The 15,290-nt window shown below is 37.5% G+C and overlaps 1 protein-coding gene across 1 annotated transcript; it reads left to right on the forward strand.

Annotated features, from left to right (window-relative positions):
* Positions 1–315: 315 nt before the first annotated feature.
* On the forward strand, positions 316–11,993 carry Twf1 (twinfilin actin binding protein 1; the record flags this gene model as incomplete). The annotated part of the gene is made up of 8 exons (XM_013018719.1): positions 316–454; positions 2,447–2,625; positions 3,911–4,006; positions 5,468–5,572; positions 7,153–7,278; positions 7,798–7,948; positions 8,113–8,234; positions 9,961–11,993. Coding segments are annotated over 8 exons (1,086 nt in total), but the record flags the coding sequence as incomplete, so codon positions are not given.
* Between the last annotated feature and the right edge of the window lie 3,297 nt (positions 11,994–15,290).

The following is a 15,290-nucleotide window of genomic DNA, read 5'->3' on the forward strand; positions in this document are numbered from 1 at the left end:
ATTGAATTAGAAGGGGAGGAAAGCAAGTTTTCAACATTTCTTGTTTATCAAATATGAATAAAAGTTTTTCACGATTTTAATTATTATTTTTCATTGTAATTTGCTCCTTGCTGGATTGAGTTACTTACATTCACTCCAGTGTTCAGTTACAGAATTACCTAGCTAAAAACATTGAAGCTCATCTACTTTAAGAATATATTCATAACTATATGTCTTGCTTACATTTATATGCCTGTTAATTTATGCCTTTTAAGTTTTATAATACTGGTAACAAGAAGATGTTATATGATGCAGATATTTTTCGTTTTGTAATTTTTTCCATATAGAGAAGAAATTTTTTTTAAAAAGAGCTTTATCCTTATCTTTTTTTCCACAGCAAGTGAAGATGTTAAAGAGATCTTTGCCAGAGCCAGAAACGGGAAATACAGACTTCTGAAAATATCTATTGAAAATGGTTAGTTAACATTTAAAAAATACCGCATGTGCTTAAATTATTGGGTATTAGATTGCTAAGTGTTGTCAGTAATTTGAACTATTAATGTGAAAAAGCTTCAAAGCTTGCCTTAAAGTAACAGATTGCTCACATCACGTCTCTAAGAGCCCTTCCTCTTCTTGAATTCTGTAGCACAGGATTTTTTTGTGTTTGTATTGCCTCTTAATATTTGTGACTTGGTTCCTGCAACACAGTCTGCTTCTAATGTCAGTGCTTCCATTTCTGGAAGCAGTGAACAGGTGGTTATTAAAAAGAAGTTATTTAGTTCAGCAATGTTCTGTAGTACAGACATGGTCTTTCTAAGTTTGGAAAAAGTTATAAGAATCTAACCAAGGTATAAATTAACTCTTTAAAAGTAATTCTGAAAGTCAGATTTGAATTTAAACAATTGCTGGTAGACTGACTTGATCACACATGGAATGTGTTAAAATATAAAATAGTCCACTGGCCTCATATATCTTAAATACCTTGACATATTTATTTACTCTGAAAACATAAATTATTCTTCCATAAATTGGAAGTAGATCTAATTTGTTCTCCACTTTCTGTTTATGTATTAAGAATGAGAATAGTTTCTAAAATCGACAGCACTTTGAACATTCAATGAGAATAAAGTTAAAGATACTGTAAAGCAGCATGTTTTAGCAATATTGAGCTAAAATTTTTAGTGTCATCACTTCCTAAGTGACTAGTTATTTTTTGTTTTTTTTTTTTGTTGTTTTTTTGGGGGGGTCCGGTCGTGGGGCCTGAACTCTGAGTCTGGGCACTGTCCCTCAGCTCTTCAGCTCAAGGCTAGCACTCTACTACTTGAGCCACAGCGCCACTTCTGGCTTTTTTTCTTTTTGCTTATGTGGTGCTGAGGAATCGAACCCAGGGCCTCAGGCATGCAAGTCAAGCGCTCTACCACTGAGCCACCTTCCCAGCCCCCCTAAGTGACTAGTTAAGTAATTAAAATAGAACAGGTAGTGTCGCTAACTAGCAGCACATCACTATTTTTGAAATCATTTTCTAGTTTATTTTGAGGAAGAAAGATAGAAAAGGAAATTTCAAAGAATGAAAAATAATAAATACCTGCATCTCTCCTTAAGTAGTACATAATAAACTATTTTAAATGTAATTTTGAAATAACTTGGTCTTCCTATAACTCATACCTTGAAAAATGAGAAAAAAAAATTGTGGTTTTATACTTGAAAAAATGTGACAGCATTTATGTACTTTGCCTTGATAGCCATTATTTGCTTTTAAGCCTTTTGAAATGTTAGTGTTTTTCTTATATAACAATATATTTTTTGAACAACTTTGAATGTTTTTGTCTGTGCCACATATTGTTCATTTTCTTAATGATGGAACTTGAGGCTTTTTCCAGTTCTTACTGTCCCTGAAAAGTGCTTCAGTCAAACTCTCTCTTTCACAGACACACAGATACACACATCCCCTGTCCATATGTGTCACCATTTTACTTCATTGTGTTAAGTTACACTTGTGAAGTGTCCATTGTAATTTATGTTTGTAGGCATATGTTTAAATCTATAGCATTATAGTCAAATAGGCACTAAATCTTGTTCAACTGAATATCTCTTATAAGAGCTAAATCTTATTTCAGAAATTATAGTTTTGAGTGGTAGTGTAATTTTTTATATTTTGCTAGTACTTTACAGCATTGATCTTTTGAAAAATGGAATCTAACTGCCTGTTGTTCATCTCAATGATTGTGATCATTTTTCAGTTTCATTTCTTGTATCACATAAGTATTTATCTAAAACAGCATGCTGTTCATTACTGTTTTTAACTGTGTTTCATATCATAATAATTTCATGTGTTGCCACTTTTGTCTTTCATCTTGTTGATGTGAGTGATGATCATTGGAGAAGAAATATATTTTCTAGTCTACATTATTCTGCCATTTGGTATTTCCAACCATGTATGTATCAGGTTAAAATTTTCTTTTCATAGAGCAACTTGTCGTTGGATCTTGTAGTCAGCCTGAAGATTCCTGGGAAAAGGATTATGATTCCTTTGTCTTGCCCCTGTTGGAGGACAAGCAGCCGTGCTACCTGTTGTTCAGGTTAGATTCTCAGAATGCGCAGGGATATGAATGGATATTCATTGCATGGTCTCCAGATCATTCTCATGTAAGTAGTTGTTTTGTAGTGAAATTTAACAGTAAATGCTCAAGATATTTTTTTAAAAAATATTTCAAGGCTGAACATTAAAAGGTCATTTACCCTATAAGAAATGATGATTGGAGCCGGGCGCTGGTGGCTCACGCCTGTAATCCTAGCTACTCAGGAGGCTGAGATCTGAGGATCGCGGTTCAAAGCCAGCCCGGGCAGGAGAGACCGTGAGACTCCTATCTCCAATAAACCACCAGAAAACCGGAAGTGGCGCTGTAGCTCAAGTGGTGAGGGACAGCGCCCAGGCCCAGAGTTCAAGCCCCACGACCGACAAAAAAAAAAAAAAAAAAGAAATGATGATTGGGGAAATCCTTGTGCTGATATTGTGGAATCAGGAGTATTACACTTAGATTCAGAAGACTCTCCCTTGAAATCACAAGTATTATTAATTAACTATAATTAACTATAAAGCTAACTACTTTGCCCTGACAGTGATCACTGTAATACTGCTGAGAACTTATTGACTATAATTTTAATTTTTGTCAGTATTCATGTATTATTAATGGCTGTCACTCCCATTATAGGCTTATGTACAAATACTTATTTTAGGAAGGTTGGTAGTGGATTGACCAAATGAAACAAGGTAAAATTATCATGTGAATATTGTCCAAATTTTAAGTTTGTTATAAAAAATATTTTTTTAAAGCTATTTAGATGGCCTTCTTAAAAGATTATTCTGTCTCCTTTAGTTCTTCACATCCTCTCTGGAAAAAGGTTTGGGATTTCACTGTTAAGGATTATGAAATTATTTTTAGTAGCTTTCTGTAGATAGTAGACTCTTTAATAGGAGAAGTATGTGTTGATCTTTTTCATCCCAGTGTACCACATAGGATGGTATATGCCATCAGTAAGCCATGAATATTTGACTCTTAATAATATCTGAGATAGCTTCGAGGAAGATTCCGCTATCAAAGTTATTTCATGTCATTTTTCTCCTCTTTTAAAAACTTTTTAAACTCACTTTGTATTCTTGGAACTCTTACTTTGAAAATTTAGAATTTTTTGTTAGCATTTTGTGATTTTTTCCACTTGATAAGATGTGATGTAATTTGTAATCTACCTTGGTAGTCATTGATAGCTTAGATGCTCATTATAATGCTTATTCTCATTCTTAGCATCTGAGCTTCAACTTTATCACTAGTTTTAATTTGTTTAAAGATTTTTTTAATACATTTAGAATATGCTGTTTTTGTAATGATATTCTTATCCATAAACTTACACAAAAATTTTGGTAAATGAATAGGTTCGTCAAAAAATGTTGTATGCAGCAACAAGAGCAACTCTGAAAAAAGAATTTGGAGGTGGCCACATTAAAGATGAAGTATTTGGAACAGTAAAGGTGCTCAAAGTTCATATTTTTATGTAAATTTAATGTTGTGAAAAAATTGTTAAAGAACTCAGTGGTGGGGAATTGTTATGAATTCAGATGGTTGAATCTATAAAAGTAAGAATAGGGCTGGGAAGGTGGCTCAATGGTAGAACATTTGCCTTGCATTCATGAGGCTCTGGGTTCGATTCCTCAGCACCACATAAGTAAAAAGAAAAAAGCCAGAAGTGGCACTGTGGCTCAAGTGGTAGAGCGCCAGCCTTGAGCTGAAGAGCTGAGGGACAGCGCGCAGGCCCAGAGTTCAGGCCCCACAACCGGACCCCCCAAAAAATAAATAAAATCAATACATAAAAACCAGTAGCTTAAAAAAAAAGTAAGAATAAAAGAGAAAGTACTGTTATATTTCAAAAGATATGAAAGTTAACACAGTTCATATATAACAATTCATTTGTGTGTATATTTATTAGACAATGAGAATATGTGCTGTGGAAAATTCCTACCTTTCTAAAATATTTGCATGGTAATTACATATATTAGTGAATATGCACACAGACTGAGAAGATTGAATTATGTTTGTCAGCAGGCTTTTGTTTACTTGTTCAGAGGTTTCCTGCTTCAGAAAGTAATGTAATTTAGTAGACAGAGGGAATGTGCAGTTTGTACTTCATTAATTGTGTACTGCGCTGGCTGCTTTCTCCAGTCCCTAAGTCTCAGTCTTCCAAACCACAAATAGTAGATAAGAAAATGTCTTTTTTTTATATATATACAAACTCTAATGATGTTCTCTGAATAAGTACAGGTATTAGTTTAAATCCAGAATTCAGAATGTTAACTGTTAATTGTTACAGAACTATAAGACAGTTTTCCCCAAGAAAATACTTAAAAGTGGACTTGAAGCATGACTAGACTGATTATTGGCTCACATCACCACTACCAAACTCATACCAAAGATTTCAGTAATTATAAAACTTAAGAGTAAATATTCCCCATAGAAATGTTTGAAACTAAGCTGGAAGTGGAGCTGTGGCTCTTCTTGTAGAGAACTAGCTTATGGTGGGGTGGGGAGGGGTGGGGGGAAAGCTCAGGGATCATGCTTAAGCCCCAGAGTTCAAGCCCCAGGCCTGGCTCATGCACACGCATGCACAAGTGTGCACATACAATTTGAATCTTTCAAAATGCTATTTTTGTGTGTGTGCTGGTCCTGGGGCTTGAACTCAGAGCCTGGATGCTGTCCCTGAGCTTTTCTGCACAAGGCTGGCATTTTGATGGTTATCTGGAGATCCGAGTGGCTTCAATCCATGATCTTCAGATCTCAGCCTCCTGAGTTGCTAGGATTATAGGTGTAAGCCACTGGCCTCTGGCCTAATGCTACTTTTTTATTTAAAAAATTTCAATTAAATTAGCATTTTTTTTCTTTCTAAACAACTTGTTTTCTTTGTAGAGATAGTTAATAGTCCATTTCTGTGCTTACAGGAAGATGTATCATTACATGGTTACAAAAAATATCTGCTGTCCCAGTCTTCCCCAGCGCCCTTGACTGCAGCTGAGGAAGAATTAAGGCAGATTAAAATTAACGAGGTAAATTACAACTTTGAAATGCTTGTAATGCGTTAAGTATTTGACAGTACCATATTTTCACTTAATAGGAGTAACTAGGAATAAAGGTGTTCCATTGGCTGTCTGTGTTCAGTGTGTTCTCAGAAAGACAAAGCTAAAAAGTAGTACACTTCTTACCAATGTCTTAGTAGTTTTCCTCCAAAACATATATGTCAGAACACTGTCTTTTTGTTAGAAACACCGTTCTTTGGATACTATGAAAATGGGAACGTGTGTGTTCTCTATTTATTGCAGTTTTCTTTTTAGTAAGGCTGCCTAGAGCAGGTTTTATGCTACTTCAGAGAATAGCGATGTCTGATGAGAATCACCTAAATTCTGTAGAAAGCTGAGTATTTCTAAGAGCTCTGTACAAGTCTGTGAACTTGGATGGAGGATTGTTATTTGAGGACTTGTTGAGCAGGTTTGAGTCAGTCAGTCTCAGCCATATTATAATTCATTGTGTTCTTAATTTGAGTCAGTCAATCTCAGCCATATTATAATTCATTGTATTCTTAATATATTACTTTCTGAGGCATCCTAGTGGATGTTGGCATAACTACAGTATTTCTACTGCTATTTTACAGAAAAGAACAAGTAGCTGAGATGGTTATTCACTGGCCTCAGTAACAGACTAATAGGAAAGAGTCTGGAAAATGATTAAAATGTTTCATACTAAGTTGGTAGCCAAGGATCTATCGTATTAACTTAAGTTATTTGGTAGGGCTTTTGATGTGATTTTTTTTTTTACAAGTTTGATAGTTTGTTTTATTCCTTGCAATCAGAACCCAGAGGATCATATTGGGGTATGCACTTGCATATATTTTATGATGTTTTCATTATCCAATATCATGCTGTAGAATCTCCATTCATTTTATTTACAAAAGTAGAATTTCTATTTGACTTTCCATGTGACACTGCAAATGAGCGCCTATACTAGCTACCATGTACCAGCATAAAGACCTTGACCATGGATGTGCATTGAAAGCTTTCTTCTGGGCCACATGCACTCCATTCTTAGTATAAGAAAGCTCTCAGTCTGGAACTTCTGCAGTTGTACAATTTGTTGAGCTGTGTTGTGTCTTTGTGTACTATTTGTCCTCCTTTCAATTCAGTGCATGGTGTTTGTGTTGCATTTTTATGTCCAAGCGAAAAAAGTGTAGTTTCTTACACATACTGTGTTTTGTTATTCACAAATTCTGTCCAGTAAAATTTTGTACAGGACTTGAAGGGGTCATAGATGACACTGTAAGAGTTTGTGCAGTTCATTGGAACTGTGCCAAACCAACTGAACAGAACCTCCAGAGCCTTGCTAAATCTGCACACTCCTTCATCCCTCCCAGCATTTTCATAACGATAGATTGTGCACCTTGCATGTCAACAAAGTGCTAGCAGCACAACAGGCAAAGTAAATTGCTCTCTAAGTGTATAGTGTTTGAATTCTCAGTTACAGGTTGGGAAGCAGTTGAATGGTGGTCTTTGGTGTAGGATGGGTGCTCTTATTTTTACCATAGGACATTGGTGAATGTGAAGTTTTACCAGCAAATTGTGTCTGTCATACTCAGGTACAGACTGATGTAGGCGTGGACACGAAGCATCAAACACTACAAGGAGTAGCCTTTCCTATTTCTCAAGAAGCTTTCCAGGCTTTGGAAAAACTGAGCAACCGACAGCTCAACTATGTGCAGTTGGTAAGAGATGGAGAATGAAAAGTCTGTTCTCTTCAGTGGTTTACAGCTTGTATAAATTCTGATTTTCATGGGCTTTAAATTTTTAAAAATGCCTCTAATTATTTTATTCGTTTCTTAAAAGATCACAAATGTGCTGGGCATTAGTGGCTCATGCCTAATCTACTCAGGAGGCTAAGATCTCAGGATGAAGGTTTGAAGCCAGCCAGGGCAAGAAAGTCTATGAAACTCCTCTTTATTTCCAGTTAACTACCAAAAGGCAAAAAGTGGAGGTGTGTCCCAAGTAGTAGAGCACTAGCCTTGAGCAAAAAGGTCCAGTGACAGCACCCAGGCCCTGAGTTCACACCCCCAGGACTAGCACAAAAGAAAATCACAAAAGCTGTATATGTCATTATAAATTTAAAAAAAAGTCAAGATTAATCCAGGACTGTGTCCCTTCTTGTCTTCTAACTTTTTTATTATAAAATTGTAACTGTTTTAACGAATATATATATATATATATTTTTTTTTTTTTTTGGCTAGGAAATAGATATAAAAAACGAAATTATAATTTTGGCCAACACCACAAGTACAGAACTGAAAGATTTGCCAAAGAGGATTCCCAAGCATTCGGCACGCTACCATTTCTTCCTATATAAACATTCACACGAAGGAGACTACTTGGAGTCCATAGGTATGTGGTACATTGTTTTTCACAGCACTTTCATTGGCTGGCTGGTATTCAGTACCATATACTGAAGCATTTCTTACCTAGAGGGCTTAGTTGCAGTTTTATAAGGTTTGTATACTTGCTTTAATCCATGAACTGCTAACTGTACTTACTCTCTCACCTTACAGTTTTTATTTATTCAATGCCTGGATACACATGCAGTATAAGAGAACGGATGCTGTACTCAAGCTGCAAGAGCCCTCTACTAGAAATTGTAGAGCGACAACTGCAGATGGATGTAATCAGAAAGGTAGACTTAGGTTCTGCTCATTCATTCATTCTGGTACTGGAGCTTGAACTCAGGGCCTAAGCACTGTCCTATAATTTCTACACTCAAGGATAGCATTCTACCACTTGAACCACAGTTCCACTTCCAGCTTTTTGCTGGTTAATTGGACATGAGTCACATGGACTTTGCTGTCTGGGCAGGCTTTGAACTGTTATCCTCAGATCTTGTCCTCCTGAGATAGGCATGAACTTTGCTGCCCAGCTGACTTGGGCTTTAAAACCATCACTTATCACCAGATTTTTCTTGTCATTTCCATGTACCATAAGATGTGACATTATTTATAAATGAAAATACTTGTTTATGTTGTTCCTAACCTAAGTCCTTAGAATCTCTTTTACAAGTCTAGAAACGACCTGTCACATTCCTCCTCTCTCTATTGATCGGCACTGTGTAAATGGTGGCTACAACTCACATGTGGCTATGTTTAGATAAAATTTAACATTTAGCTGTTCTTTGTTTTTTTGGCAAGAAGACTTGGCAGAGCTTTATTGAATAAGCAAGCAGACAAGCAGAAAGGAAGGAGTACACTCTTAACAGTGTGGTGCTCTCAAGGAGAAACAGAGAGACACCAACATTTAGTTTCTGAGTCATCTGAATCACATTTCAAGTGCTCAGTAGCCACCTCTGACTCAGGGCTACAGTATTGTGAGGTGCAGCTTTCCTGGGCCTCTGCCACCTTCTGTCCCACAGTGCTTCTAGAGCTACATACTTTGACTGTGACTAGACTTCTTACTGAAAAGGAACCACACTCCATTTATATCCATGGGTCCTGGGAGGATTGCACATTGCCCAGTTATTTGGGGAAATAGGGAATGTGTATAAAATGGAATTCCCATTTGGATTGTGGGAACTCAACTACAAATTTTCTTACCTTTATTTTCTTAAATGCAGATAAAGCAAAAGGAAAGATATGTTTTGGTTTATGTTTTAGCTTTTCACCTCTTAAAACACAAGTCTTTTATAAGCTACCAGTGGTGTGGTTTTAGGTCTTGAATACTTTGATCTTTTTCTTTTTTTGGTGCCAGTCCTTGGGCCTGAGTATTGTCCCTAAGCTTCTTTTTGCCCAAGGCTAGTCCTATACCATTTGAGCTTTTCTTTTTTTGAGTAGTTTAAATCTCATGGACTTGCCAGTCTGGGTTGGCTTCGAATTGTGATCCTCAGATCCCAACCTCCTAAATAGATAGGATAAGGCAGGTGGCTTCTTTGATCTTTTTAAGGTCCTGAATGGTTGGACCTTCCACAGCAAAGGTGGATCAAGACACAGTTTACACTTTGCCAAGTCACACAGGTTCTGTGTTACCTGTTCTTGATTTTAGTTTTGAGTTTGCCCTCAACTGTTCCAGAGTGATGTCCAGTGGCTCAATGAATAGAGCCATATATGTTTCTTGAATAGATCATGAACCAAAAGCACAACCACCCAATATTATAATATGAGCTTTTACTTAGCAACATTACTTAACTAGGATCAGTAAGAGGGAACAGGAAAGAAAGTGAACAGGGCTGATGATATATTTAGGCAACTATTTTGCATTGCTTTGAAAACCTGAAGTAGTTTACATACACAGCCCTGGTTTGCTTGTGTGTGTGCGTAAGCACTCATATCTGAACACTGGCTTGTTGCTTGCATGGCATTTTGATTATTATGCTTTTTTATGTTGTATCACATGACTAATTTCCTTTTTTACAGATTGAGATAGACAATGGAGATGAATTGACTGCAGACTTCCTTTACGAGGAAGTGCATCCCAAGCAGCATGCACATAAGCAAAGTTTTGCAAAACCGAAAGGTCCTGCAGGGAAAAGAGGAATCCGAAGACTGATTAGGGGTCCAGCCGAAACGGAAGCCACTGATTAAAATCGGTCTGTTCAACATCGCAATACTAGTTATTTTTTAAAGTCCACTTTTAGGATACAGGAGAACTGAAATCATTCCATGTTGATATACAGTAGGGAAGAAAATTGTACTTTTTGAAAAATAGCACTTTTCACTTGTGTGTGTTTATAAAATGTTATGGGAGACTCATGATTTCTATTTTTGAGTTCAAGCTGGGAGAGGTTTTAACACAGCATTGTTTAGTTTTTGTCACACCTTTTTCATTGAGTGTTGATTTCACACAAATAATTCTGAACATTTTATATAGCTGGGCCATTTCCAGAAAGTCTTGATGTCTTAAAGTAGGATATACTATATTTAGTGAAACATCTGGGTTTTTTTTTGTTTGCTTTTTTGAAATACTCACCTTGATGAATATGCTAAGGAACAGGTTAGATTACTTTCTAAGCTGGAAATGTATGTGCCTAGGAAGAGGTGGAAAGTTGCTTACTCTGAGAAGCTGTGCTGTCAAACCTGGACTGTGTCTGCATCTTGGAGAAATAATCATACCAGTCTTTTCTATTTTAACTTTCTTGGTTTTTTTAATGGCATTAAAATTTCAGAGTAGCTCACTCTGAAACTATAGGGTACCAGATACTTACTCTACTGAAGGATTTCTGACAGACTGCCTTGGTGAATCTCTTTCCATTGCTTAAAAAAAAAATGTTTTTCCAAGGAAATCATTTCATTGTAAGTGCAGTGAGACCCACAGTGCTCATGTTCAGACTGAAATTCAAATGAGTGATCATTGAAAAGGAAACAAGACTAAAAAGTTTTCCTTTTCAAAACCATGGGTTTATAGACAAATCATGTTCTTTTATCCTTGTGCTACAAATACTCAAATTTAAATTGTTTAAAGTCCTAGTACTGAATAGCCTAACTTAGCTTAAGAATGTTGTTTGAGTTAATATCTCATTTAAAAATGCATTTAACTGTCTTCTAAAGCTTTTGCATTTTCATTTAGAACCTAGAGAGACTTTGAGCCTTTGATACTTGAAATAGAGGGAGCTGGAATACATATTTAATTGGTTAACCTGCAGCAGAGCCATAATCTTGAAAAGCTTTTGAAAGGAACTGTGGGTATGCAGAATTTGGGATTTCTTGACTTAAACTTCATGATGCCTAAACAGTATCAGAAATGCACATTTCATAGTGTAAAATATGAAGCATTCTTTGCTAAACCTTATCACCCAAGGTAGAAGACATACCTTTCAGAAATTCAGTGTGTGTTCAAGTAAAGGATATAAGGATAATTATGGGTTGGCAGATTAAAAAAATAGAATTAAGAATATTTGTGTGGTTTTTGCTTGTTTACAAAATAATTAGAGTATAATATTTAAACTTGCAAAATAGTTGACAATGATGTTGCACTTGTTTACTAAAGATATACTTTATAAAGTTCCTTAGGTGCACAAATAGAAACACATACCCACCAATTATTGCAATGAGAGGCCTGGGGTTCTGTTTGAGACTGTAGTTAAAGTGGTCCGTTGCAGTCAGGAAGAACAGGACCTGTCATGAATATAAAGAGGATGTCAGCAGTAAACGTTTTTCTGTATCTCCATGCGCAATTACACTCTTAAATTCTACACTACATGACAGTAAATGGACATTCCAGAATATAGATATGATTATATTATCTTACTAATTATTATTTAATGCAATGATTTCTGAAGAATCACTTCTGCATTTGTTTTAGAGGATAACTCATTGTTTACAGGATGTTTTAGGTGACACTAGATGTGAATAACATTCCCAATAAATTTATATAGCAGTGAAAAATTACATGCCTTCTGTGGACATTTTATAAGTGCATTTTATATCGCAATAAAATTTTTTCTCTTTAAGTTGTGTTCTATTCTGTGTTGGATTTCTAGTACAGCTTTTTAAATGTTTGGATAATTGTGTAATTCATGGGTTAGAAATTCCATTTATCTATTCGTTAATTGGCCTACCTAAGTCCAGAAAGGATTTTAAGTGGTTTGAAGCCTCAGTAAGAGAGAACAGTTGTGACTGTTCAGTGCTGATTGTACATAAGAATTTACCCACTATTGTAGCCATAGTAAAAATGCCACAAGTCACTTAGTTCCTACTGTGATAGAACCATTCCTGTACAGTGAGTGATCAGACTGTCTGACCCGACTTCGACTTCGTAGAGGTGCTATTTACCCTCCAGAATTGTTAGCTACATTCCTACCTGCATGCAACTCAATATCAAATAGAAAAGATCTTGATGGCAATTTTACAAAAGGTGGAGAAAGTACCTTAGAACTAACTTTTAAAACTTAAAAAATGTGAACTCTAAAACCTGAGGTACACATTACAGATAGTTCAGTGTACATCTCCCATTTTCTTTGCTTGTTCAGCCATACATTATAAGGGTAGCAGTTTCTTTTTTATGGGGAAAATGCTGCTCCTGAGGCTGGAGGCATGGCTACGGTATTAGAGCATCTCCTAGCAAACAAACAGTTCAGATTCCAGAACTGAAAACAAACACATACTTGGGGCTTCATTCAGAGACACTTGATGCGTCAGTGGACCTAGGAATCAGTTCCATGAATAATTTCCTGTTTACCCTTGACTAGTAGTTCCTTTGATACAAATTGTGGCTGTCCCTCATGTCTCTCCCCTCTCCCCCCATTCCTCCAATCTAGCCTTACTGTGATGTACTCCCATCACTTGGGGCATGGCTTGCTACCTTGATCATTTAGCTGTGGCTCATTGGCTGCTTTCTCCCTGGAGCCAACCAAGCATGGCCATGGGAAATGTGTGCTTTTCCAGCAAGAATATCACTAACTCATCATTGGCTGGCTGTTTTCCTCACTGCAATTCTCTGCTCAAGTGTCTTATCTCCCTGAACCTCCAATCTGTGCCCTTTGGTTCTCTCTTGCCTTAATTTATTTTCTCATAATACAGGCATTGTGTTAGCTTTGCATCACTGTAGCAAAGTACCAGAGAGAAATCAACTTAAAAAAATACTTGGGCTTATGGTTTTGGAAGTTTCACTCCATGACCTCTAGGTTCTGCTAGGCTTGTGAGGCAGAGCATGAAGGTCATGTGTTGGACCCACACTGCTCATCTTGTGACTTGCCATCAGCCAGAGTTCAGGGTTTTTGCTTTGTTTTGTTTTTGTGTAGGACCTGGAACTTGAGCTTAGGGCCTGGTCTCTGTCCCTGAGTTTTTCCATTAAAGGCTCATACTCTTTACCACCAGTGCCATAGCACCACTTCTGGCTTTTTGGTGCTTAATTGGAGATGAGCATCTCACAGACTTCTCTGACCTTTCTAGCTTTGAACCAGGATCTTCATCTCAGCCTCTTTAATAGCTAAGACTACAGGTGTAAGCCACCAGCACCCAGCTCAGAGCTCTTTTTTTTTTTTTTTGGTGTGTGTGGGGGGGGGTCAGTCGTGGGGCTTGACTCCAGGCCTGGGCACTATCCCTTAGCTCTTCAGCTCAAGGCCAGTGCTCTACCGTTTAAGCCACAATGCCACTTCCAGTTTTCTGAGTAATTTATTGGAGATAAGAGTCTCATAGACTTTCCCACCTAGGCTAGCTTGAACCAAGATCTTCAGATCTCAGCCTCCTGAGTAGTTTAAGTAGCTAGGATTATAAGCGTGAGCCACCAGCACCCAGCCAGAGCTCAGTTTTTTAACTAAGCTATTATATAACTAGCCTATACCCCTAAGAATAGGGACAGTCCATTGATGAAGTTAAGACCTTTCACGACCCACTCGCCTACCAGAGGCACCCCTGTGGGTGCTGACGACTCAGGGACTAAGCCCTTGACACATGAGCTTTGAGGATGCTGCAGATCCAAACCATAATAGACATTATAGAATCTGTGTACTGTCTCAATTAAAATAATGAAAAGGCATTGGATTTTACTGCTTCATCCTCAGCATCTAGAAATTTCTGTGACACAGGACACTGTACATGAGTGAATGAATGGATGAAGTTTACCTTTCCATGAAGAACAGCTGCACAATGCTCACAAAGCCAGCAGTGGAGGATGTACTAGAGGATGTCACTAGCCTCCATGACTACATTTCTGGGCACAGCAAACCTCACTAACACTGATAGAGCCTTTTGTCCTAGAAAAGCCATGGTCTCTACAAGATTCCAAGAATAAACAATTCCTTGGCATCAAATGTCTTCTAGTGGGGGCTCTCATTCAACCAAGTCTGTGTTCTGAAAAGATTAGAGGCAAACTGGGTGCCTGGTGGCTCACACCTGTAATCCTAGCTACTTAGGAAGCTGACATCTGAGGATCACAGTTCAAAGCCATCCAGGGCAGGAAAGTCTGTGAGATTCTTCAATAAACTACTAGAAAACCAGAAGTGGCGCTGTAGCTCAAGTGGTAGAGTGCTAGCCTTGAGCTGAAGAGCTGAGGGATAGCACCCAAGCCCAGAGTTCAAGCCTCACAACACACACACACACACAAAAGATTAGAGGCAGCCTGCATACCTGCCCAGTACTACACTGATATCTGCAGCCAGGACTCAGCACAGTTGCTTAGTGAACGTGTGTGTGTGTGTGTGTGTGTGTGTGTGATACTTGGACTTGAACTCAGGGCTTCATGTTCTGGCTGGCTTTTCTGCTCAACTCTGGTGCTTTACCACTTGAGCCACACATCCACTTCTGGGTTTTTGCTAGTTAAGTGGAGATAAGAGTTAATGGACTTTTCTTCCTGGGCTGGCTTTGAATCTTGATCCTCAGAAGTAGGCCTCCTCAGTAGTGAGCCACTAGCACCTGACTTGAACTTGGGATTCTTAATGGGGAAAAAGGCAAAGCTATGAAAGAAAGCTAATTTCTTAGTTTCCTATTAGTAAATTATATTGATAAGAAAACTTGGGATATGTATGTGGGTGAAAATATGACTGAATCAATTCTGTATTGCAACCATGCATATACTAATGCATAACAAACTACCCACCCAATGTATTTAGAAATAAGTGTCATTTCTCACAAGTCTAGTTCCTTGTGCAGGAATGGTGATCCAGCAAGTTGGTTGAGGGTAACTACAACTCAGAATTATATTGTCCATGGTCTTTCAGTGGCAGCATGTTAGCCCTGGCTTGTGTTCATGATAGTAGCCGGAGAGAGCAAAGAGGGAGAGGGTGATGAATGAGGCCTAGCCTTGAAAT

The sequence above is a fragment of the Dipodomys ordii genome, unplaced genomic scaffold, assembly GCF_000151885.1.
Source record: "Dipodomys ordii isolate 6190 unplaced genomic scaffold, Dord_2.0 Scaffold42, whole genome shotgun sequence".
NCBI lineage: Eukaryota > Metazoa > Chordata > Mammalia > Rodentia > Heteromyidae > Dipodomys > Dipodomys ordii.